General features: G+C 51.0%; 1 protein-coding gene and 1 long non-coding RNA gene across 6 annotated transcripts in view; one reads left to right on the top strand and one right to left on the bottom strand.

The window, feature by feature from the left end:
• Positions 1-25402, top strand: part of MCF2L (MCF.2 cell line derived transforming sequence like) — a 200410-nt gene that overhangs the window by 39467 nt on the left and 135541 nt on the right. Inside the window, exon 1 of one of the 5 annotated variants that reach the window (XM_017861787.1) lies at positions 22641-23337. The exons of the other annotated variants lie outside the window; for them this stretch is intronic. Coding sequence (XP_017717276.1) covers positions 23205-23337 — 133 coding nt within the window. The 5' untranslated portion in view covers positions 22641-23204. Of the gene's footprint in view, positions 1-22640; positions 23338-25402 lie in introns of those variants that run through there. 5 annotated transcript variants of the gene reach the window in all.
• LOC108521819 (uncharacterized) lies at positions 16041-22532 on the bottom strand. The gene is made up of 3 exons (XR_001883289.1): positions 20657-22532; positions 19843-20034; positions 16041-18244 (listed from the first exon to the last, which is right to left on the bottom strand). It is a non-coding gene; the product is annotated as an uncharacterized LOC108521819 (long non-coding RNA).

Genomic DNA, 25402 nt, shown 5'->3' with positions numbered 1-25402 from the left:
GCTTCAGGCGGACAGGAAGGACCCGGCGGGAGGCTCAGCAGGCGGGGTGAGGGGATCCCGGTGGCAACGGGGACAGCGCGGCCCCGAGAACTGAGGAGAACTGAGAGGGAGACGCTCCCGGGCCTCTCAGACCAGCATTGAGGAGCTGAGCCCTGCGGGCCAGGGGTTCACAGAGGGTCCCGGGCTGTGAGGAGAGGGTCCCGGGTGAGGGGAGGATTCAGGTTGTGAGGGGAGGGTCCGGGATGAGGGGAGGATCCCGGGTTATGAGTGGAGGGTCCCGGGTTATGAGTGGAGGGTCCAGGCCGTGAGGAGAGGGTCCCGCGTGAGGGGAGGATCTAGGTTGTGAGGGGAGGGTCCGGGATGAGGGGAGGGTCCCGGGTTATGAGTGGAGGGTCCAGGCCGTGAGGGGAGGGTCCCGGGCCGTGAGGGAGGATCTGGGCTGTGAGGGGAGGGTCCCGGGTTGTGAGTGGAGGGTCCAGGCCTGTGAGGGGAGGGTCCCGGGTCGTGAGGGAAGGGCCCGGGTTGTGAGGGGAGGGGCGCGGGTTGTGAGGGAGGGTCCCGGGTTGTGAGGGAGGGTCCCCGGGTTGTAGGAAGGGTCCCGGGTTGTGAGGGGAGGGTCCGGGTTGTGAGGGAGGGTCCGGGTTGTGAGGGGAGTGTCCGGGTTGTGAGGCGGTCCCGGGTTGTGAGGGGAGGGGTCCGGGTTTGTGAGGGAGGATCCCGGGTTGTGAGGGAGGTCCGGGTTGTGAGGGAGGGTCCGGGTTGTGAGGGAGGGATCCCGGGGTTGTGAGGGGAGGGTCCGGGTTGTGAGGGAGGATCCCGGGGTTGTGAGGGGGGTCCGGGTTGTGAGGGAGGACCCGGGTTGTGAGGAGTCCCGGGTTGTTGAGGGATCCCGGGTTGTGAGGGAGGTCCCGGGTTGTGGAGGGGAGGGTCCGGTTTGAGGGAGGATCCCGGGTTGTGAGGGGAGGGTCCCGGGTTGTGAGGGAGGATCCGGGTTGTGAGGGAGATCCCGGGTTGTGAGGGGAGGGTCCGGTTGTGAGGGAGATCGCCGTGGTGTGAGGAGGGTCCCGGTTGGAAGGGGAGGGTCCGGGTTGTGAGGGAGGATCCCGGGTTGTGAGGGGAGGTCCGGGTTGTGAGGGGAGGGTCCGGGTTGTGAGGGGAGGTCCGGGTTGTGAGGGGAGGATCCCGGGTTGTGAGGGAGGATCCCGGGTTGTGAGGGGAGGTCCGGGTTTGAGGGAGGACCCGGTTGTAGGGAGGATCCCGGGTGTGAGGGGAGGTCCGGGTTGTGAGGGAGCGATCCCGGGTTTGTGAAGGGGGATCCGGGTTGTGAGGGGAGGGTCCCGGGTTGTGAGGGGAGGTCCGGGTTAGATGGAGAGAGGATCCCGGGTTGTGAGGGGAGGATCCCGGGTTGTGAGGGGAGGGTCCGGGTTTGTGGAGGGGAGGGTCCGGGTTGTGGAGGGAGGGTCCGGTGTGAGGGGAGGTTCGGAGTTGTGAGGGGAGGTCCGGGTTGTAGGGAGATGCCCGGTTGTGAGGAGGCATCCCGGGTTGGAGGGGGGGTCCCGGGTTGTGAGGGAGGATCCCGGGTGTGAGGGGAGGGTCGGGTTGTGAGGAGGGATCCCGGGTTGGTAGGGGAGGGTCCCGGTTTTGAGGTTGTGAGGGAGGGTCCCGGGTTGTGAGGGGAGGGTCCGGGTTGTGAGGGGCGGGTCCCGGGTTGTGAGGGGAGGGTCCGGGTTGTGAGGGGAGGATCCCGGGCCGTGAGGGGAGGGTCCTGAGCCTTGAGGGAGGGTCCTGGGCCTTGAGGGGAGGGTCCCGGGTGAGGGGAGGATCCCGGGCTGTGAGGGAGGGTCCGGGCCGTGAGGGAGGGTCCAGGTTGTGAGGGGAGGATCCTGGGCCTTGAGGGAGGGTCCCGAGCTGTGAGGGGTGAGTCCCGGGTGAGGGGAGGGTCCCGGACCGTGATGGGCGGGGAAGATCCTAGGCCGTGAGGGGAGGGTCCTGGGCTGTGAGGGGAGGGTCCCTGGCTGTGAAGGAGGGTCCCGGGTGAAGAGCAAGCTCATGAGGCGCATTTACTGGGAATCCGTTGCTCTGGCCCAGTCATGAGTGGGGTTTGCAGACTGAGCCAATCCCTACAACGCATGTGTGCCCTGGTGTCTGGAGGCAGCACAGACGTTGTGACTGCTCCATCTCGCCTGGGTGAACACCTGGGTCTCTCTGTGGAGTTGGAGGATGCCGCCTTTTCAAGAGTCGCATTCCTAGTATGCGTGTCAGAAAGGCCATGCACCACCAGTGCTAAGCCACAGAAGAGCTGTTAATCTGTCAGTCCTGTCCTACCAACCCTGAACGTCTGAAACAGCCAGGGAATCAGCGTCGTAAGGAAGCCCCTCCACCCTGCTTGCCTGGGGTTTCTCTGCAAGCTCTGTGCAGAAGGGAGCAGGGTCTGCCTGATGCCACCACTGTGGGCCCAGGGTTCGTGGTGTCCTAATGGAAGCTTTGAAATCACTTTATATTAGTCCTGGCTCTTAAGAAAATCTATGCAATGCCAATTAGGCACTACTACTTCTTCTTTTTCTTTTTTTCTATAAAACATTTGAGGAAGATGGTGCAGGGTGGGCCCTGAAGGGAGTGGTGTCCTGCCTGGAGCTGCTGTTTAAGCTCACTCTTGGTGCTCTGTATACATATCTACTATTGCAGTGTCATACAGAATGTTCCATCGCCTTTTTGATTTTAAAAAGTGCTTATCACATAGGGGAGTTTTGGGGCAGTGCAACTATTCTGTATGATCCATGACATTATGCACTTCTCAAGACCGAAAAAAAAACTGCATAACAGGAAGCGTGAACCCTCAAGTAAATGATATGCTTTAGTTAATAATGATGTATCAAATCATAATGTATGGGCCACCAATGCAAGAAGTTATAATACCTGTGGGAGGAAGCAGGGCGGAGGGAGAGTATATGAGGACTCCCTGTACTTTCTGCTCAATTTTTCTGTAAAACCTAAAACTGCTCTAAAATATAAAGTCTATTAATGTTTTTTAAAGTGCTTATTATATAAAGAAATTATTTTGAGTCACTATCGTTGGGATCTTTTTTCATGAGATTTCTTTAAAGTAGTGACTGCTTTGCAGTGATGGCACCATTCTTCTGGGATGCCTTTTTGACCTTGAGCAGCAGTTCCTGCCCTACTGAGCAGGAAGACGCAGTGAGTGGGAGACAGGCCTGGATGCTCACATGGCCTTATGCACTGGTCTGTGAAATGGGATGGCATCTTGTATCATGGCAGTTCCGTCTAGTGGGAGAATGATCAAGTGTGCCTGGCACAGTGTGTACCTTCGGTAAGTGAGGTTGTCAAAAGCAATAATTGGGTTGGCACTGACATTCATCATAGATGTACAGAAGTAACATGTAGATGGTGAATTGATGAGGAGGGGTCCATGGAGAGATGGGTTTGTGCTGTGTACTTTATTCTTCTAATTTTCTTGTTCTCTTTGGGACTGTCCCTGTGGCTTCCATATGGCTTCAGACAGGTGAGGAGCTGCTGCATGTTCAGACCGGAAACCTGAGCTCATCAGCACACAAGCCCGGTCTCTTCTGGGGTATCATATTTTGAGAAGATTTCTCCTTGAAATTTTAAACTCTCTTCCATTTGTATTTGTTGAAATTCTAGAGCTTTTGATAACTCATGCTAAAATGTTTAAATCACTTTTTGCTTTATCATCTTTTTATTTGAAAAGTCAAAATTTATGTAGGAAGCATCATTTTGCCACCCTGCCAAAGTATTCTAACTAAAACTATCCAAGATCCTTCAAGAAATACATATGACTAAAGATAATTCTCCCTTTCTGATAAAAAAAGAAACTATAGTAATTTTAATCCCTAAATAAATAAAACACGTGTGGTTGTGACCCACATGAGATCATCACTGGCTAGTTACCTGTGAGTTAACATATTGCTTTGTTTAATTTTTGAAACCTATATTGAAGTACATGCCTTACTACAGGAAATTAAACATTGTACAAATAGGCTGGAAGTGGGAACTACAAAGACAAATCAGGGTTGTATTCCAGAGGGCTCAGAGGGACTTAGAGTTCTGTGTCTGCTGATCCAGCCCCTTGAGACTTTGCTGTGACGAAAATGGGTGTCACAGATGAGGTTTCCTCAAGGTCGTTGTTTTCCTCTTAGGTGGTGAAGCTGACACCTAACACTCCTTGTTGTCTTAGGACTTCGCTTTGAATGAATTCAGGTAGAGAACCTGAATAAAGGGTGTATTAGGACTCATAGTCAGAAGAGGCACTGCGAGGACGCATATCCCGTGGCTTTACTTTAGAAACTAACCCGCAAAAGACTTCATCCCAGGAAGGTGGAACAGGCGTACTTTTTCTTGCTCTTTTCAAGAGTAAAACAAAGAACCCTGGACTCAATGTAGGAAGCACACACAGGACAACTCTGAGAGTGGGAGGAGGAGGCAGAACAGTCACAGGGCTCAGGACCCAGGGAGCAGTGGCAGGATGGTGAGTTCCCAGGGCTTCTTTTGGTCTTCTGCATTGTAGATGCGGGGCTTGTCTACTGTGGTGCGTTTGTGCTGCTATAACAAAACATCACAGACTGGGTAATTTATTAAAATTTATTTCCTCATGGTTCTCAAGGCTGAGAAGTTCAAGATCAAGGAGCCAGCATCACAGGGTAGAAGGTGAGAGGGCCAGTGAAGACTCTGTTCAGGAGGAGCCCTTGGCCTAACCACCTACCAAAGACCCCGCCTGTTCACAGCATTGGCTATTAGGTTTCAACATGTGATTTTTGAGGGGACACTTCAAGCCATAGCATTCCACCCCCAGCTCCCCAAAATACATGTTCTTTTCACATGCAAAATACATTTATTCCATCCCAGTACCCCAAAAGTCTTAGCTTATTCCAAAGCCAATTAAAAAATGTAAATTCCAGATTCTCCTCTAAATAAGGTATGAGTGAGACTCAAGGCACAATTCATCTGAGGCATGTTCCTCTCCAGCCGTGGGCCTGTGAAATTGCACAAGTTCTGGGCTTCCACAGTACAATGGTGGGACAGGCATAGGACAGACATTTCCCTTCCAAAAGGAAAAATAGGCAAGAGGGAGTAACAGGCCCCAAGTAAGTCCAAAACTCAACAAGGCCAACAACATTAAATCTTGAGGCTGCCGAATTATCTTTGACTCCATGCCCCACCTTCTGGACACCCTGGGTTGGGGTTGGGCACCCCAGGTCTCAGGCAGCCCTGCCCCCATGGGTTGCTGGCTCAGTTCACCTCAGCAGTTCTCCTAAGCTAGGGCTACACACGGGTGGCTCGGTAGGTCTGGAGTCTCAGGGGTGGCCCTACCTCCACAGCTGCACTAGGCATTGCCCTGGTGGAGACTCTCTGTGATGGCTCTGTCCCTGCAACAAGACTCTGCCGGGGCACCCACGCTATCCACAGCATACTTTGAAATCTAGGTGGAGGAGAAAGCCATGCCCCCACAGCTCTTGCACTCTTTGTGCCTGCAAAATTAGCACCACGTGGACTCTGCCAAGGATCACCGCTTGCGTCCTCTGAACACCTGAGCTATAGCTGTGTGACCAAGGAATGCTGTGCCAGAATGTAGAGAATAGAGACCTCAGATGGGGGCAGTGAGGTTGCGTGGGTGTCCTGGGCTTCTCTCCCTAAACTGTTCTGTGCTGTGTTGGGCATGGTAGCCCTGAAGATCTCCAAAATGCCCTTGGATTCATTATTTCATAATCTTTATGAATAACACCAGGCTTCCTTCTATCCATGCTAATCTCCTTATGAAACTAGGCCACACCGTTGGTTTTCTTCCCTAAATACTCTTTGTTGTTCTTTACATGTCCAAGCTGAGAATTTTCAAATCTTTATATTCTGCTTCCCTTTTAATTATAAATTTTGTCCTTAAATAATTTTCTGTTCTCAAATTTTACCATAAGCAGTTAAGGAAAACTATTCTGAATACTTTTCTGCTTAGAGATTTCTTCTGCCAAATCACTACTCTTAAGCTCTGTCTTCCACAAAGTCCTAGAACATGGGCACAATTCAGTAAAGTTTTTTGCCACTTTGTAACAAGGAAAATGAAAATATAGCATATCAAAATTTATGGAACACAGCTAAAGCAGTACTGAGAGGGGAATTTTTAGCACTGAAATGCATGCATTAGAAAATAGGAAAAGTCTCAAATCAATCTCAGCTTCTACCTCAGGAGCTTCTTTTCTACCTCTCTAGAAAATGAAGAGCAAAATAAACCCAAAGAAAAAGCAGAAGGAAGGAAATAACTGAAATCAAGGAAATAAAACACAGAAAAGTGGCTGGGCGTGGTGGCTCATGTCTGTAATCTCAGCACTTTGGGAGGCCAAGGTGGGTGGATCACCTGAGGTCAGGAGTTCAAGACCAGCCTGACCAATATGGTGAAACCCCGTCTCTACTAAAAATGCAAAAATTAGCCAGGCATGGTGGCATGCACCTGTAGTCCCAGCTACTCATGAGGCACAGGAGAATTGCCTGAACCTGGGAAGTGGAGGTTGCAGTGAGCCAAGATTGTGCTACTGCACTCCAGCCTGGGTGACAGAGCGAGACTCCCCAGAGGTATCACTGCAGACTCTGCAGACATCAAAAGGATAATAAGGGGAAAAACTACAAACAACTGTATACACATTAATTTGACAACTTAGACAAGTTGGACTACTTTCTGAAAAAGCACAAACTACCACAACTCACCCAATAGGAAGTAGATCATTGAATAGCCCTATAGCTATTAAATACATTAAATTAGTAATTTCAAAAAAGAAATCTTCAGGCCCAGATGGTTTTTCTAAAGAATTCTACCAAACATTTAAAAAACTAACACCAATTCTACACAATATTTTCCAAAAAATAGAGGAGGAAGCAATACTTCTCAGTTATCTCATGAAGCCAGTATTACATTGACACCAAAACCAGACAAAAACAAGAAAGAAAGCTACTGACCAATATCCCTCATGAATATAACACAAAAGCCCATAACAAAATATTGGTAAATATATTTAAGCAATAGGTAAAAAGATTTATCCACCATGACCAAGTTTGGGTTTATACTAAGGATGCAAAGCTGGATCAATATTTGAAAATTAATCAGTGTAATCTACCATATTAATAAACTAATGGAGAAAAATAATATAATCATATCAACCAGTGCAGAAACAGTATTTGACAAAATTTAACACACATGATAAAAAAAAAAAAAAAGAAACTCTAGGACAGATAGGAGTAGAGGGGGACCGTCTTACTTATTAATGGCTACCTACAAAAAGTACCCACAACTAACATGACACTAAATGGTGAAAACTGTATACTTTCTCCATAATATCAGGTACAAGGTAAGGTTGTCTGCCTTCGTCGCTCTTATTCAACATTGTACTGGAAGTTCTAGCTAGTGTAATGAATCAAGAAAAGGAAATAAAAAGCATATGGATTGGAACGAAATAATTAAAACAGTCTCTAGTTACAGATGGCATGATCATCTGATTATAAAATCCCAAGGATTCTACAAAAAAACAAACAACTCCTAAAGCTAGCAAGTTCAAAAAGGTTGCAAGATACAAGATAAACATAGAAAAATCAATTGTCTTTATATAGCATAAATACCAAAATTATGGACACCAAAATAAAAAATACGATACCACTTAAAATTACCAAAAAAAAAAAAAACACACAAGTGTAAATTCAGTCAAACATGTACAAGACTTTTGTGCTGGAAACTGCATGATGCTGATGAGAGAAATCAAGGGAGATCTAAATGCATGGAGAGGCATACCACATTCAAGGATTGGAAGACAAAATATACTAAAGATGTCAGTTTTCCTCAAACAGATGAACAGAATTCTTATCAAAATCCCAACATAATTTTTTTGTAGATATAGTCAAGAGTATCCTAAAATTTGTATGGAAAGTCAGAGGAGCTAGAATACCTAAATCAATCTTGGAAAAGGAGAATAAAGTGAGAGGAATCATTCTCCCCAATCCCAGGACTTATTATTGCCACAGTAATCAGGGTAGTGTGGTCCTGGGCAGCCTGAAAGATAGTAGAACAGAACAGAGAGCTCAGAAACAGACCCACACAAATATGCCCAACTGATTTTTGACAAAGATGCAAAATCAGTTCAGTGGAAGAAAGATAGTCTTTTCAACAAATAGTGCTGGAGTAATTGGATGTCCACAGGGAGACAAAAGAAGCATGAGCTAAGTTTTACATCTTATATTAGAATTACAAGTTCTAACAATGAATTACAAATTAAAACATGAAATATAAAACTATAAAAGTTTTAGGAAAAAAATATAGTAGAAGCCGGGCACGGTGGCTCAAGCCTGTAATCCCAGCACTTTGGGAGGTCCGAGACGTGCGGGTCACGAGGTCAGGAGTCGAGGACCATCCTGGGCTAACATGTGTTGAACCCGTCTCTACTAAAAAAAAAAAATTACCAAAAAAAAAAACTAGCCGGGCGAGGTGCGGTGCCTGTAGTCCCAGCTACTTTGGAGGCTGGGAGGCAGGAGAATGGCGTAAACCCGGGAAGCAGAGGCTTGCAGTGAGCTGAGATCGGCCACTGCCACCCGCCCGGCGACAGGAGGCGAGACTCCGTTCTCAAAAAAAAAAAAAAAAAAAACTATATATATATATATATATATATATATAAGACAACACTTAGGACCTAAAGCTGAACAAAGAGGTCTTAGATTTGATGCCAAAAGCATGATCCATAAAAGGAAAAATTGATAGATGAGATCTTACCAACATTGAAAACTTATGCTCTGTGGCCGGGCGCGGTGGCTCAAGCCTGTAATCCCAGCACTTTGGGAGGCCGAGACGGGCGGATAACGAGGTCAGGAGATCGAGACCATCCTGGCTAACACAGTGAAACCCCGTCTCTACTAAAATACAAAACTAGCCGGGCGAGGTGGCGGGCGCCTGTAGTCCCAGCTACTCCGGAGGCTGAGGCAGGAGAATGGCGGGAACCCGGGAGGCGGAGCTTGCAGTGAGCTGAGATCAGGCCACTGCACTCCAGCCCGGGTGACAGAGCGAGACTCCGCCTCAAAAAAAAAAAAAAGAAAAAAAAAGAAAACTTATACTCTGTGAAAGAACCAATGAAGTGGATGAAAAGACGAGCTACAAACTGAAGGAAATATGTGCAAACCACATAGTTGATAAAGGATGAAGAAATCTGAAAGCTCACCAGTAGAAAAACAAACAATACACTTAGAAAATGGGCAACAGACATAGAGACATTCCACCAAAGATGCCACAGTGATGGCAGAAGAGCCCACGGAAAGGTGTCAGTCAATAGCAGCCAGTGGAGAAGTGCAAGGCCTGGGTACCACTGCACACCCTCAGGAGAGCTAAGATAAAAGACAGTGCCCCACTGTCTTTTGAATGCTGGCAAGGATGTGGCTAAACTAGGTGACTCATAAGTTGCTGGTGGGAATGAAAATAGTATAGCCACTTTGGAAACAATTTAGCAGTTTCTTTTAAAACACAATACGCAACTCTCATATGACCCAGCGATTACACTCCTGGGAATTTATCCCAGAGAAATCAAAATTTATGTTCACATAAATACAGGCATATGAATGTTTATATTGTTTATTTGTCATAGTGAAAAACTGGAAAGAACCCAAATGTCTTTCGGTGGGTGAAATGTTAAATTGTACGTCCGCACCATGAACTATTGATACCTGTGACAACCTGAATGAACTCTCCAGAGAATTATGCTGCGTGAAAAAGGCCAATTCCAAAAGATTACTGTATGATTCCGTTTACATAACATTCTTGAAATGGCAAAAGTGTAGCTGTGGAGAATGGTTCAGTGGTTGCAGGTCGACAAGGGGTGGTCTGGGAGGAATGTGGGTGTGTCCAGGAGGGGTCACAAGAGGGTCCTATGGGTGGAGGCAGTCCAGGTCTGGCTGCATCCATGTCAGTATGCTGGCTGCAGTCATGTGCTATAGTTTGACAGGATGCTACCCCTGGAGGAAAACAGTATACAAGGTCTCTGTTTACTGTTTCTCACAACTGCATGTGAACCTACAGTTATCTAAACAAGAAAAATCATTTCACACCTATTCACTCTTTGTCGACAAACCCACATATATGCACTGCATGATGAGGGCTTTACCAATATGTAGAATCATGTGAAGTGGGAAGAGGGAAAAGGGCTTTCCTTTTAGGGAACTATGACCTTGACTGACTTAAAATCAATATTTGCTTCGGATTTGCAGGTCCAGATCTAAAAGTTTAAATTAGATGTCAGGGTAGGTTAATTCAATTTCAGTGACCTTGGTGTTGAGCCTTTGAAACACTGCCTCCCAGTTAAGGCTTGAATAAATAACAGTTCTAAGGTTGAATCAGGTGTGTTCAAATACGCAGAACCGGGCAGAGGGAGGTGGAAGGCAGCAGGCTACACTGTGCTTCGGGCTCCCTCCTGCTCTCTGTGAGCCTGGACTGAAGCCTCCTCTGGTTCAGGTTCAGAGAACTTAGAGCCCCACCTCTCCCTCCAGCCAGGTGGGTGTGGGTGGCCCAGGGATGTCTCAAGTGGCAGGTTTGTTTTCTGGGGATCCCAATGTGATTGTGAACTTGCTGCCTCGCGATTTCCTGCCAACCACCTCCTTCTAAAGGAGAGGCAAGGAGGAATCTCTGTTTTCTTCAAATGCTTGGGTCTCCCACAGACCAGTCACTGGATCCTCTTGGCAAAATGAGGACCCCAAGTGTTTAGAATCTGAATAACTTTGCCTTCCTTCTCTTTACCTTTTCAATAGTCTGTGGATTGTTTGGATATTGGTGAATATCTGGTGGGGAGAATCTGAAAGTTGAAAATAAGTGATCAAATGAAGGGTAAATGCATTACTATTAGTAAATTTCTAAACAGGGCAATGAATGCCAGCTAACTAGAAACTGGCATGTCCCCAACATTTGCTGTTTGGGACTGAAGTCATGTGGAGCAGGAACGCAGCATGGGTTGCGTCAGCACTCAGGCGCCACTGTGCTGAAGCTCCCAAAACCTGGTGTTTTATGGTCCCAGGGTGTCCATTGTTCCAGCTTCCTCTCCACCAAAATATCACAGCCACTGGCCAAAGACGCGGGGCACCCCATGTGATCAGCCACAAAGCAGGTGACACTAAATGCCCATTTTGGGAATGGACTGTTTATACGGGGGGCGGTTGGTTCTCAGAAGGTCTAAATGGGGTGGGCCCGAGGACTGCTGCTTCTGGGGGATCCTCTGTCCTGCGGACTGGACTTGGGTCCCACTCCTCCTGGAGAGAGTGAAATGGCCTCTGTTTACTTCAAGAGTTAAATAAACACAGGCTTCCCTTGCTTGAAGCACTGTTTTGGAATCAGTATTTACTTGGTGTGTTTTTGGTGAACTGGAAGGTACATTTCCAGGTCTGCTTTTCTGTAGGAATGTGGGGAAGCGCTGGCCATCTGACAACTGTGTCAGCCTTGGCGTCCTCCTCCTCCAGCCCCTGTGGACAAAGGGTGGGTGGGGTTGCCTGGCCCCCTTCTCACTGAAGGAGCTCCCAGGGGAACGTGGCCCAGACAACAGCACAGCTGCGAGGACGGGCTCCTCGGTGAGAGGTGGTCACTGGTGCTGAATTGACATGGTGTCCACTCCCCTCTCAAAAACCCGCTAACAGGTGTGCATGGAGCCACAGATCTGCCAAGGGTGGTGGGAGCTCGAAGACCGCAGTGTCTGCTGTGTTCCACGTAATTTACTTCTGCGGAGGCAGGAACAAAGGTCAGGCAGAAAGCAGGGGTGGGAAGGATCCCGCCTGCAGACTTCACCTGTGGTCGGTGGTTCTAGGGGCCTGGGCAGGAGACCAGTTCAGTCTATGTTGTGTCTGCCCCCTGGCTGACCTGGGTTCCCAGCCACCTGAGGCCAGGCCTGCCTTGGTCCTGCGTCAGAGCCCTCCCTGCCCAGGGGAAGCACAGACCTGGGGCTGAGCCTGACGCCAGCCAGACCCCAGCCTGACAGGAGTGTTCAGCCACCTGGGAGGGGCTAGGTCAGAGGGCAAAGGCTGGGAGGATGAGGAGGCTGCTAGGGCCCCACCTGTGAGCGCTCGCTGCCTCACTTCTCCTCCCCCTGCACGTTTCCAGGTCGCATATGAGTGTCTAGGTTGGGTAAAGGGTCTCTACGTGACCGACTTCCCTGCAAGAACTATCTGCTGGGAGAATGCTGTGGCATGCTGGGCTTGGCTTGTGCACCGCTACCCTCAGAATGTCATTTTGTTTGTTGATCTTGTGCCCGATGTTGCGAAGTGAGGTGAGGCCGTTGTGGAATGTGCACTCATCCTGGGGCTTGCTACGCGTTTGTCTTGTCACATAAGGAGAGGGGAGGTGGCCTGGAGCCTGGGGCCTGCTCTGTCTCCCTGGAACTCCTATTTCTGGGCCTCACACAAAACCCCATGAGAAGAGAACGTGTGCCCAGCTTTGCCCACCAAGCACTGTCCTGGGCTTTCTCACCTGAGCCTTCTCACCTGCCCATACGCCTCCTCCCTGCTCCAGGACACCTCCTGGGGCTGGAAAGTGGCCGAGGCCGCCACCCTTTCCTGAAACCCCGAGGAGGAGCATCCCTGGCTCCTGCCGGCTGCGTCCTGACGTGCTGTTGAGGCTGCTTCTCATCGCGAGGTGGAGGCCCCGCGGTGATTCTCACTCCCTCCTGATTTAACTTCACTATCCCTCGAACTTCGTGGAGTCCACAGGGTGAGACCAGAGGAGGGTTTGCCTGGAATGACTGCTTTGCTTGGAGCGAGCCTCCCTCTGTGCCATGGCCCTCAGTGGGCTCTTCCCACCGGGCTCTGACTGGCTCCTGAGGGGGCATGGGTGGGTTCAGGGTGTTTTTAGCCCCAGTGGCTCTAACCTGCCCCATGGTGGAGAACAGCTGCTCCAGAACCCCTGGGGTGCTTTTTGTGTTCTTTATGGAGCTTGGCACATTGCTGTGTAAATAGCAGGTTCTCCTAGTTGCTACTTTGTTGTGAAAAGAGAAAAGCAATCCTGAATATTTAGAGCTGTATGTGCTACACCTTCCTGCTGTCATCTGTGGAGCAAGTCCAGCATCTGGGGGGCCTGCGGGAGCCATGGGAACTCATGCTGTTTAGGGTGAGCTGGTCATGATGGCTGTGGCTGCAGGTTCCCGCTATGGTGGAATCCAGCAGCCACAGTTTAATGTAGATGGTTTGCCATTGGTGACATGGATGCTTGCATGCATCAGACCTCCGGAGCTCTGCTGAGTGATGGGCAACATGGCCGGGACCCTGGTCCCAGGAATAGCCTCTCAGGGGACTCAGGGACCCGAGGGAAAGCTGTCGGAGGCAGCAGGAGAGGAATGAGGGGCTTCGTGAGATGGGGACCCCATCCCATTGCTCAGTGCTGGGTCACCAGCATGAAGTGTCTCACACAGAGGAGGCCTCACATGTCCCAAACCTGCATCAAAGCAGGATGAGTGGAACCCAACCCTCCGTCCTGGGTCTCTTAGGCAGTAGCCAGAGGCTCCCAGCAGCCCCTCAGGAAGCTACCAGCAAACGGAGACACGGGAGCTGCACCTGACGTCTCTGATTGGGTGTGGCTATTTCCATGGCCCATTTTGCATTCAGGTTCTGATTCTCTGAACAATGTGGCATTGGCTGATATTTATTTAATGCTCACCACGTGCCAGGTTACTGTTCAAATCAATTATATGAATTTAATCCTCAAAATAACCCACAAGGTGGGGACTTTGTGATCCTGTTTTACAGATGGGGCTACTGAGGCAGAGAGATTGAGTAACTCCCTCAGAGTCACCCCTGATAACTGGGATTGGAACCCAGGCAGGTGACTCTGGGACCCAAACTCTGAACCCCTTTGCCTTAAGGCAGACTGCGCTGGAGGCTGTTCCCCAAAAGAGCCCCTGTGCTCAGCATTTTGCGAGCTTTGAGTGTGGAAGCTAGGATCGAGGGCTTGTCTGCTGTCAGAGAGTGGCCACCTACACACATCCTGGATGTGGGTGCCTTTAAAATATAGATACCCAGGAAATCCCCAGAAACGTTGGAGAATAAACGTCAGCTCAGGTTGCCAGCGTTTAGACACTGCATTTAGTCCCAGAGGACGGATGCCACACCCAGGGGCCAGAGGCAATCTTCCCTCTGGCTTTTCATGTGGTTTCCTTTCAGTATTTGAAATGTAGAAATCAAGCCTGGATGTCAGAGTATTGATTTAGTTTTCTTTTTTCCCAGGAGGCATGATTAACAAAGAGCCAAAATGGCAAACTGCGTGGAGGCCGTGCCGTGGGCTGTGCCTCGAGAGCCGTGCTTGTGGGGCTGGCCTGGGAGGGCATCTCTGGTCCACAGAGGCTGGTCTGTGCTGCAAAGCCTGGGTGCAGGCACAGGGATGACGGGAGGGTCCTGGAGTCAAGGGAGCAGCTAAATATCAATGCAGCAGCTTCCTTCTGCCAGAAATCCAGGTTGAAAAAAAAAAAAAAGTTACACCTTTTAAAAAATATCGTACTTAAAACCTGCATTTGTTCTATACCCCGATCATCTTTTTAGAGCCAAAACATCAAGAAATACGGCCTGAAAAAGGCTCATGAAAATTCCATTCCGAGAATTAAGTAGTAATGACACTCTGAAACCTCACTGTTTAAAGAGATTCACTGATAGTGTAACAGGACCCCGATACAGTTATAAAATTCATTGTTAAAATCGGGTAATGTTTGCAAGCATCTGGCCCACAGATATGAGGAGCCAGAGTCTTCAGAGGACACTGGAGGACGGTGCACAGCTCCCTGCCAGCGGCTGCAGCTCTCATGCTGCTGGGACAGTGGCCGGATGCAGACCTGCACAGTGCAGCGTCTGCTGCTGCTGCGGTGAGGGTGGCCACAGAGGTGACTCCCTGCCAGGCGCATCCAGGCCCAGCCTCGCGGTTGTCCACTTTGAGGCCAGGTCTCCCGGGAATGCAGGCCTGTTGTGTCTACAGTCTCACACTCCTTAAACTCCCCTGACCAGGACACACGACAAGGTTTTCCTATCAAACTTCACATGCATTTCCTAGGACATCTCCGGATTTCATCAGCTCCGAGTAGACCAAGCCTTTGTCCTTACAGCCGGGAAGGCATTCGATACCCAGATCTGGTCACATTCTGCCGTTGGTGCCTGTGTTAGAAGCACATGTGTGTTTCTGCCCACCTCATGGCTGCGAGGAGCGGTGGCTACTGCGTGTCGTTCTTGTGATGGCTTTGTGATTTTGTGTGCAAAGCCTTGTTTACAGGCGGCCCCCGAGAGCAAAGGATAATGGTGGATTATCTATTAATGTGACCCTGGAGAGCTCTAATTGAACTGCACGAATGGAAGAATCCTCCCCCACCAGCCCCCGCTGCTCACAGACAGTACGCTCAGCTCAGCAGGGGCTGCGCTTATAAATGCCATCACAGCACAGGCGGTCAATGCTCGGCATTTTCCGGGGCCCCCTGTTTCCTTTTAGAGGACGCAGTATTTTCAGAAATGGAGTTCACATGTGTACTCATCAGTCAGCAGCAGTCAGCTGTGATGGCTCCGAACTGTAGAGGCTTTGGACTTTTTGGCCCACTTTCTACATAGAACGGTGGAGATTTAGGATCTTACCACCCTGGTTTAATCTTGTTTTGCAGATGAGGGGCCGAGGTCCTGGAGCTTCCACTCTGGACTCCATGCCACGCTTCCTCGCCAGATAGACGTGGCCAGTCATGCTGTTTCAAGGTCTTATTCCAGTTAGGTTTTTGTTTTATTGATTTCTTTGTTCATGAAGTAGAATGTGGTTTATGTATTACATATATTTCTGTGTGTTTTTATTACAATATCTCATTTTCATGGGCTTTTATAACTTAAGTTACTGCTAACCTGTGACCCTTGTAGTCTCTTCTTCCACCACGTGTATCCTAATGTGGGAATACTGCTTTGGTGGATGACTTTTGTGAAGTTAATTAATATATATTTCATTTAGAATAATGCTTTGAGCAACTCAAAGAAAGTGAATTTAATTTTATCACTTAGTTTTTATTTTATACTCAAAGAGCTCTATTTGACTTATTCACATTTTTGCCATCAATGTTGTATATACACAAAGGGAAGCTAAGCAAAGTAACTTGGTTAGATCTTCCTAAAATTTCTTCACATTCAGCATCCAACTCTTCTGACTCCCTTTAACTGGGACATTCCCCAGCCATCACCGTCAGTCTTCCTCAGATGCCAGTTTGTAGATGTATTTCTCTTTCCTTGATGCCTCATGTGGCAGCAAATAAAGACTTTAAGCTCTTCCTGGGCTCTCGAGACCAGGCCTGCCGCATTCTCAGAGACGCAGAACCTTAGGAGAAGCGTGGACGTGCGTGGTTCCTCTGTGTGCGCCGTATCGTGGGCTGGCTTAGGCAATTGTGCGGCTGGCGTGTCTGACTTCAGTAGTACAGACACAGGCTGGAGACTCAGGTGGGATTTCCATGTGACAGTCTGCAGGCAGGTGTCCGCTTCTCCAGGGGACCCTGTTCTGTTCTCTTAAGGCCATGCAGGGATTGAATGAGGCCCAGCCCACTGTGGAGGGGCACATGCTCCCCTCGGAGCCAGCTGACTGCAGGTATTAATCAGCCACACCCACACGACCCCCGCACAGCCCCCGGCGAGGGTCCGACTGGGTGGCTGGGCTGAAGACTGACCCCTGACCCACCCGAGACAAGGTTCCATCCTGACTCACCTTCCTCATTTCCGTGAAATGCATCATTCCTTCCTGGCCACCTGCCCGGTGCACGCCCAGGCTGACCGCAGGGACCATTTGCTGTCTCCTAGGGTTTCTTACTTCCTGTGCCTTCATTACATCCCTGGGGCCTCTCCTCACACGGCTCCTCAGGCCTGGAACGCCCCCAGCCCTGCTCACATGTGGGATATGTGTGCCAGGCACCTCCTGGTGGGATTCCAGGTTCTGCCCTGGGGCTAAGAGCACCTGGAGGCTCAAGGTGACTTTGAGACCCTCTCGCGCAGGGTCTGGATGGATCGTGGGAGAGCCATGAATATAGCAGCTGCCCTGCAAGCAAAGCCAGGGCGGGAGGACGGCTGCACCTCCACTCACAGAGCACCCGGGTCCCGCAGAAAAAGCAGAGGCCTCCTGTGGCTGCTATGCCTCTTCCAGAAACTTCCTTACGCACAGAATGAACGTCACATCCCAAATGACTGGCAGTGGTACTGTGGATAAATGTTAACCTGGAGGTTTTTATCTGAAAAGTTCTAGTTTAATTTTTAAAGTCTTGTTTTTACCAATTCTGCTTGTTCAAGACATACCTTATGCTTTTTTCTTCTAGTTTTTCTTTTAGAAAGAATTTAATGAATTGTGCTGGGATCAGCCTCGTAACGTTCTCCCTCACCACCCTGTCCTCCGAGTCTCTCCACTCCAGCCCCAGCAGTTGGCGTGTCAGTTATATTTATATTATACATCCTGCCATCTGGAGCTCTCATCGAGAATTTCTCGGACATGGTGTGACTTCAGTGGGTCCTTTGTTTCAGAACAAGTGTGTTCTCCTTACTCTCTGGCACGGCCTCTGTATTTAGGGGTTTCCTCTCTCTGGGAAGCTGTTCCTTCTCGAGAACATAGTGTGCTTTGTTCCTCCAGTGAGGGAGGTGGGTCATCCTGGGGGGAAAACTGCCGGCAGCTCACAGAACAATAGGACAGAGGATCCTGTCCACGGCTGTCTAGGTCTGAGCTGTTCAAAGGTATTCTCCGTGTTTCCATGGGTTTCAGCTCTAGGTTAGATTTTCTCCCTATTAGAGGGAACAGCTCATCCCCCGGCATCGACAGAGGGGAGTATCTGTTGGCAAGCGGATGTCGAAACCCAAAAGCAAATTATTGGTAGCAGCCCACGTGCAGCACACGCCCACGGCAACCAGGCTGCATGGTGGCCTGGCGTGGTGTGTCCTCAGCAGCAACGCACAGGTGCTGGAAACCGAATTTAGAATATTTGGAGTGCACACAGGCTCACGAGGCTTTCTGAATGCTCGTGCATGTCTCCATCGTGGGAGATGCGCAGTAGACACACTGAAGCCTGTTCTGTCTGTGACGGCAACAGCCCCTCCTGCAGGTGTGGAGAAGGCCCTCTGTCCTCACGCGTCGGGCTGGGGCCGAGGTGTCTGCGTCACCGAGGTCCCTCAGTAACTTCAGGGCAGAGGTCTTCTGTCCTGGACGCCTGCCCTCAGAGGCTGCGTCTTAGTCTGTTTTCTGCTGCTGTAACAGAGTATCACAGATTGGGTAGTTTACACACAATGGAAATTTATTTGGCTCATGGTCCTAGAGGCTTGGAAGCCCAAGACTGAGGAGCTGCATCTGGTGAGGGCCCCTGAGCTGTGTCTTCCCAAGCGACAGCATCACCTGGCGAGACAGCAGAGAAGGCAAGAGAGCGGAGAGCCCGAGAGGGGGCCAAGCTTGCTCTCAAAACTAAAACAGCACTTGTCCAGTCACGAGGGCAGGGTCCTCAGACCTGGTCACCTCTTCTTAGGCCCCACGTCCCAACACGGCGGCATTGGGGGTGAGGTTTCCCACACATGACCTTTGGGGGACACATTAAACCCCAGCAGACTGCCTTGTCCCCTGCTCATTTTGGTTGTTTCATTGAAACGTGGGTGTGATGGATGCTGGAGTTTCTCTCCGAGGCGGCGGCATAGGCCATCATTCTGGGGAAGGGAGGCTTTGGGGTTTCAGTGTCCAGGACTGTGTCAGTTTCCTATTGCAATTGACAGATCACTGCAAACAGTGGCTAACCACACGCATTCATGGTCTATAGCTCTGGAGGCCAGAAGTTCTAACACCAGCGTGTGAGCAGGGCTAGTCCCTGCTGGAGGCTCCAGGGAGAATCCTTTCCTTGCCCTCTCCAGCCCCAGGTGCTGCCCGCATTCCTGGGCTCATGGCCGCACCACTCAGACCCCTGCATCCATCCTCACATCTCCTCCCTGCCTGAGCCTCCCGCTGCCCTGCTGGAAGGATCCTGGGATGACCCTGGATCTCCTGGATAGTCCAGGATGACTTCCCCAGGTCTGCCATTCCCTTCCTGCTGCTGTGGGCTTGGTGTGGGGTCCAAGGCCCAGGCCAGCGCCCACCCCTCCTGAGGCCCTTCCTGCCATGGCCTGGCCGGGACCTGCGGCCCTCCTTCCCATATCCGTGGTCACATATATAGCTGGGCTGTTAAGGGCATCCCCACTGTTAACTTCCTGGGAGCTGTGGTCACCCTCAGTGAGCCCCTCTGTCCTTCTAGTTCAGGTCTTTCCAGAAGGTGCTTCCTGTGACACTGAGTCCTCGCCCCAGCCCAGGAGAGGCCACTGATGGATGGCCTGCTGGGGTCCAGAATCAGAGGGGTCTCCTGCTTTGCGGTGACCATGAGAGGCCGCTCATTCACCCTCACCCTCACCCTCCCGCTGTGCTCCTCACTCACCTACCTCCTCCAGTTTCTGCCCTGTGCCAGCTTCTCCGTTGCACAGCAAGGGGACATGCACACACATATGCACACACAAACACGCTCACACGGGCTCACACCCAGGCATGCACACACACATGCACAGACATGCACACACATTCATGCAGACATGCTCACACCTGTGCATGCAGAGATGCACACACACGCACGCACAAACATGCTCACACAGGTACACACGCATGCACAGTCACGCTCACACATGCACACACACTTGCATGTAGACATGCTCACATGTGTAGGCACGGATGCTCACACACATGCATGCACACACACAGGCACATGCACATACACACATGTACACACGGACATGTTCACACACATGCACACACACATACAAACACACATGTGGACTTACCGTCTAGTGAGGCTGTGCTGTCTCCTCGGAGGCCTGCATGTGTGGGTGGGTTGCGGTCCCCATGTGGTGTTGGCCAGGCCTGCTGTACTGTGAGGAGCTGGCCATGGGGGTGGGCCTCACCTCTAGCTGACCCAGTTGGTGGCCACATCCCTGGTGCTCAGGCCTGGTCCCTGGCCAGTGCAGCCTTCACACCTGACAGCATGGACAGACCCTTCTTGCCCAGACTGCAGCAATCAGGCACTCCCTCTCCTTCAGCTCAGGGCTGCTGGGCAAAGCACAGCCCTAACTCTGGAGCAAAACCCCTGAAGGCCCCAGCTGCTGAGCTGTTCTCCCAAGACCTCCCCCCAGGCTCTGGGAGGGAAGGCCCCAACCCCTACTCAGAGAGGGTATGAGGAAGGAGCCTGCTGTGTGCACAGGCTCTGCCTCTTTCTCCAGGGTACAGGTGGGAGGGGAACCCCCCAGGGAGCTGATGCCTTCAACACACAGTAGTTTGCTGAACCCAGAATCTAGGCATCTTTGCCTTCATTTTTGGCTCTTCCAAGAAGAATCCCATTGGTACCCACTTCTCACCAAGCATCTGGCCTGTCCCGACGCAGGGTGTGCTTCCCCTCTCTGAGCAGCTAAAAGATGTTTGAAGGGGTGGGGCCTGTGAGTGAGAACCTGTCTGGCCCTGGAGCTCTGGGAGGTGGACGAAGACGTTTTGGAATATTTCAGGCTGGTGCCAGATCTGTCATGGTAGCCTTCTCTCATGCCTGACTCAGCTTTGCCCTGGGCACAGACATCCCCTCTGAAAGGGTCCATAGCTCCCACCTACCTCTGCCACTCTCAGTAGGGAATGCTGCTGTCTTTTCACGTCCTCCTGCCAACCTGGGGCCCAGGCACGTCTCGTGGAATCTAAAGTTGCTTTTGAAGGAACTCTTTCTCTATGCAGCAGATTCCTGCTCCTCATCCAACAGGGTCTGAGCGTGCTTCTCCTGGCCAGGATCCTGGGGCCTGGCATCAGAGTGGGGCAAGGGTCACTGAGCCTCCACAGCTCCTCAGAGCTCTCTGCTCAGGACTCCACAGCAGGGCATGGCTAGGAGGGAATGACTTGTGTGGGGACCGGGATAGGCACCAGGTGGAACCTCAGGTCGGTCAGCAAGGACCCTCGCCACTCACCTCCCTGCACCCGTGTCTACAGCCAGTCGTGCATGTGGCTGCTCCGTAGCCTGTCCTGCTATTGTGGGTAGAATTGCGTCCCTGAAAAGATGTGTTGAGTTCTGACCCCCAGTGCCTGTGGGTGTGGCCTTGTGGAGGTGGGGCCGCTGCCTCTGAAGATGCATAAGCTCAGATGGAGTCGCCCTGGAGTAGGAACCATAATCCAGCCACTGGTGTCCATGGAAGATGGGGAGAGATACGGGGAGACAGGCTCGCAGCTGGGTCGGGCCACAGTCAAGGGTGCTGGCTCCCCAGAAGCTGGCAGAGGCAGGGTGGCTCCTCCACTGGCTCCGGTGTACACAGCCACACCAACCACCCGCTTGCTCCAGGCCTCAGGGATTCCACCCCAGGGACGCAGGGGACTCACAGAGGCTTGGCCTGCAGCCCCCACTGGAAGGGTTGTGGATGGGGATCTGACACATTCGATGTAACTGAGAGAGATTGGGTTAACCAGGCTGTCTGGGAGGAGACGGCGTCCACTTGCAGTGCACCTCAGCGCAGGGTTGCGGGGGACGGAGGGTCCCAGCTGGGGCAGTGCATAGCCCATCTCGGATGGCCCCTGCCCACGGCGGCGACTCTTGAGATTCCCTTGAGGCGGCCCCGGCGCCCCAGGTTCTACAGTTGCCCACACTGATGTCAAGCTTTGAGCTGTGGTTCTTGCCTCAGGAGCAGCTCTCCCCACCATGCAGGCAAATGGTCTCTAGCTAAAGTGAGTTTGCCTTTTGTTTTTTAACCAAACAAACCCATCCAAGCAGTACCCGGGCTGCCCCCAGGATGGCGTGAGCCCATCATGATACTCCCTGTGACAGGGACCCCCTGCCGAGGAACAAGGTGCAGAATCCCACAGCGCCCTGTGTCTGCTCGCGTGGATGCACGTTACCATAACACGCACATATAAAACTCATGTACGGATTTCGGAAACTTTAAAATAGCCATACCCTTTGGTCTGTACCTCTACTTGTAGGAAATTAACCCTGAGAGACAATCAGATGTGAGAAAAGGAGCTGCCTGTGTGTTTCTTTGCCAGTGTTTATGACAGCCAAGAATCACTAGAAAACCTGATTAAAATCTGAAACACACGTCCCAGGAAATATTCACCCAGCTACTTAAAATCATGCAGACGAGTAGCATCATGAAAAAACGTTTGAGTGAAAAATTTGTTACAAAGAATATACATTGATGTTACAGTTTTGTATAAAAAGGCATCAGAAGGATAAAAGGACCTCTAGGTGATGCTGTTAAAGTGTATTTTGTTTTTATTTTCTGTATTTTCCAAAGTGAATGCAATGATTTTGTAGTCAGACAAAAATACATATTAAGTTACTTGTTTTATGTATCAAAATGTAATGGTCATTTGTGTGTGAGAACTTTAGATGATGGAGTCCAGGTCAGCAATCCTGCCAGATTTTATCCCCAAAAGACCATCTCCTCACTAACTGTCCTTATCAACTGATTCTGCATTTATAGTTTATGTTAATGTGAATTCCAGACTTCCTTGCCCTGCAAAGGTACAAAAAAGTCAGAAGTCCAGCAGCTCCTCCTCTTCCTTCCTCTCCCGCCCCTCCCCTCCCTGTCCCCCACTTCAGAAGTGCAGTCCTTCAGTCGTCCGTGTATGGACCAGGACCTGCTCACTGCTGGGACACAGGGACCTGTTCACACGTCACACTGGACCCCGAGGGGGAGGTGCCAGCAGGTGCCCTCCCGTCACCACATGGAGGCCATCACATACCCAGGTGCCACGTCACCTCTGCTGCAGCGTGAGCTCTGGGCGGGCAGGAGCCACCAGCCTTGCTCAGTGCTGCACCTCAGAGCCAGCCCTGGTTGTCCGGAGTTGAGGGTTCGTTTCTAGATTTCTGGGGCCACGGCTTCAGTGCATTCCTGACATGCTGGGTGTTATCCCGCCGGGCTCTCCCAGTCACGATGAGCTTGTGAATTTCCTCACAGTCCTTTTCCAGTCTCCACCCTCTCTGATTCCCCTCCCAAGACGTGGAGTGAGGCTGTGCAGAAAACACCTATGCCTTCCCTTCTGTGGCTGGGGCCACTGTGCTCCTCCATAGCCCTGCTCCCCTAGCCTTGGGGTTGGCTCTGGGAGCCTGGCCCTGCCTGCTCCAGCTGCCAGTTCTCACCTCCGCTTTGTGGCTGATCATCCAGAAAGGTCGGTCGCTATGAGGATGTTTGGTATCCAGGTGTCGCGTTACCTTCAGCCTCCCTCCTGGAGCGCCTCTGGTTCCTGGGAGAGACACCGAGCCAGGGATGGAAAGAAAGCCGTCCCTTGGGACACACGGCTTGGGACCTTACGTAAGTGTCCTGGGTCTATCTGCTGGGAACTTTGTGGATGCCATTCCCCTTGCAACACTACAGACACCACAGGTCTGCATCTTTGTGCCCCTGTGTGGCCTGGGGCAAGTCGCTGAACCTCTCTGCATATTCTGTAAAATGCTAAAAACAGGGCTTTTCCCAGCTCTCTGTGAAGACCAATAGTTTACAGCGTGGGAAGCATCTGGCAGGTGCCTGGAGTGCCCAGTGCTCCCTAATGCCAGGTGGAATGGTGACAGTCGTTCTTTAGGCAAGAGTTACATGATTTTTATGGAAAGATGGCATCATTTGTGCTATAATTTGAGGCAGAATAAAGACTTGACAGAGCTAGAGAGAAAGAGAGACTTAGTTTAACAAATCAGCTCCTGAAATTGTGGGTGTTGGAAGGTCCAGAATCAGCAGGCCAGGGGCAGCCGGGGACTGGGGAGAGTTGGGTTGCAGTCCAGGCCGTCTGGGGGCAGAGCTCCCTCTTCCTCAGGGAACCTCTGTCTTTTTCTCTCAAGGCCCTTGATGGATTGGGTGAGGCCCACCCACATTATGTCACACGCTTTACTCAGCCTACTGACATAAGTGCCAATCTCATCTAAACATAGCTTCACAGAGACATCTAACATAGCAGTTGACCCAGTATCTGGGCATGGTGGCCCAGCCAAGTTGGCAAGTAATAAAGTCAATGGCCACAGAGACCAAGGGTCTCCACCCTGGTACCCCAACATGACATGGTGCCAGCTAGAGGATGTTGGCCAGGGGACAGAGTGGATGGCACAGGGTTGAGGAAAGAAGCCAGTAGCATGTGTGGAAATGCCCAAGGGGTGAAGAGGGAGATCAGAGAAGCAGGATGGGCCAGAGATTGTGGCCCTTTCCTTTCATCTTGCTTTTAAGATGCAACAGATTTCAGCAGTGGTTCTCAAAATGTGGACCAGCACATTCAACATCCCAGGGAATTTTGCTAGAAATGCACATCCTCAGGCCCCACCCCAGACCTCCTGGATCAGCAAGGAGCCATCAGAGCCCAGCCGTGTGAGCTTAACAAGCCCTTGGTAGATCCTGACACAGCCCAAGGCTGGGTAGGCTGGAAGGCACCTGCCTGGCACTGGGAGAAGAGGGCAAGTGCTCAGGGAGTGTGGCCTGGGGCCGTGTGGGCTGAGGACCAGGGAGGGTGTTTTGCCTTAGACTAGTGGAAAGGGCAGGGCCTGCATTTCAGGACCCTTCTGCCTGATGACAGGCTTTCCCTGAAGCTGGAGGGGCAGGGTTGGGGTAGGGGGTGGGGGATGGGGAGTGGTGAAGTTTCCTTGAACTGACAGGGAATGAGTTAGGAGCAGACCCATTTGAGGGCACTTTTTGGAGATCATGTATAGACAGGAGGTAGCAATTGTGCAGGCGTAGGCACAGTGGGGTTGCTTCAGCTCTGGGCAGCCCGGGGGATGCTTGTCCACACAGGGAGAGGCTCCCATCCACACCGAGGCCTTTCCAGAGTCCTCCTTTCACTGGGCTCCAAAGAGATTCTATAGAACCAAGTGAAACTGCTGATACTCAATACGTTTCTCATGTTAAACAAAAACAAAAACAAAGCAGCCATTTCTTACAGATTTACTCAGTACTTCCTATCTGTGGTGGTTGTACTTCTTATTCTGTAATTATTTTTTATTATGAATTATTTATTTCCAGATCTGTCTGGCCTATCCAGACCTGTGGGAGCCATAAGGGGAAGTACTGTGTCACCTTCATTTTTTTAATCCCTTTGGCCTCGCTCCATGCCTGAAAGGTCACCACACTGGAATGTCCAGGCGCACATGTGCCACTGGACAGCGGGATGTTGGGGGACACACATGTTGCCGGATGCTGGAATGGTACACGCATGCTCTGTTGGACACTGGACTACTGGTGCATTGTTGCCGGATGCTGGAATGGTGCGCGCATGCTCTGTTGGACACTGGACTACCTGTGCATTGTTGCTGGATGCGGGAATGGTGCGCGCATGCTCTGTTGGACACTGGACTACCTGTGCATTGTTGCCGGATGCTGGAATGGTGCGCGCATGTTCTGT

The sequence above is a fragment of the Rhinopithecus bieti genome, unplaced genomic scaffold (genome assembly GCF_001698545.2).
Source record: "Rhinopithecus bieti isolate Rb0 unplaced genomic scaffold, ASM169854v2 scaffold_62034, whole genome shotgun sequence".
In the NCBI taxonomy this organism is placed as follows: Eukaryota; Metazoa; Chordata; class Mammalia; order Primates; family Cercopithecidae; genus Rhinopithecus; species Rhinopithecus bieti.
This window is presented reverse-complemented; position numbering and strand designations above follow the sequence as displayed.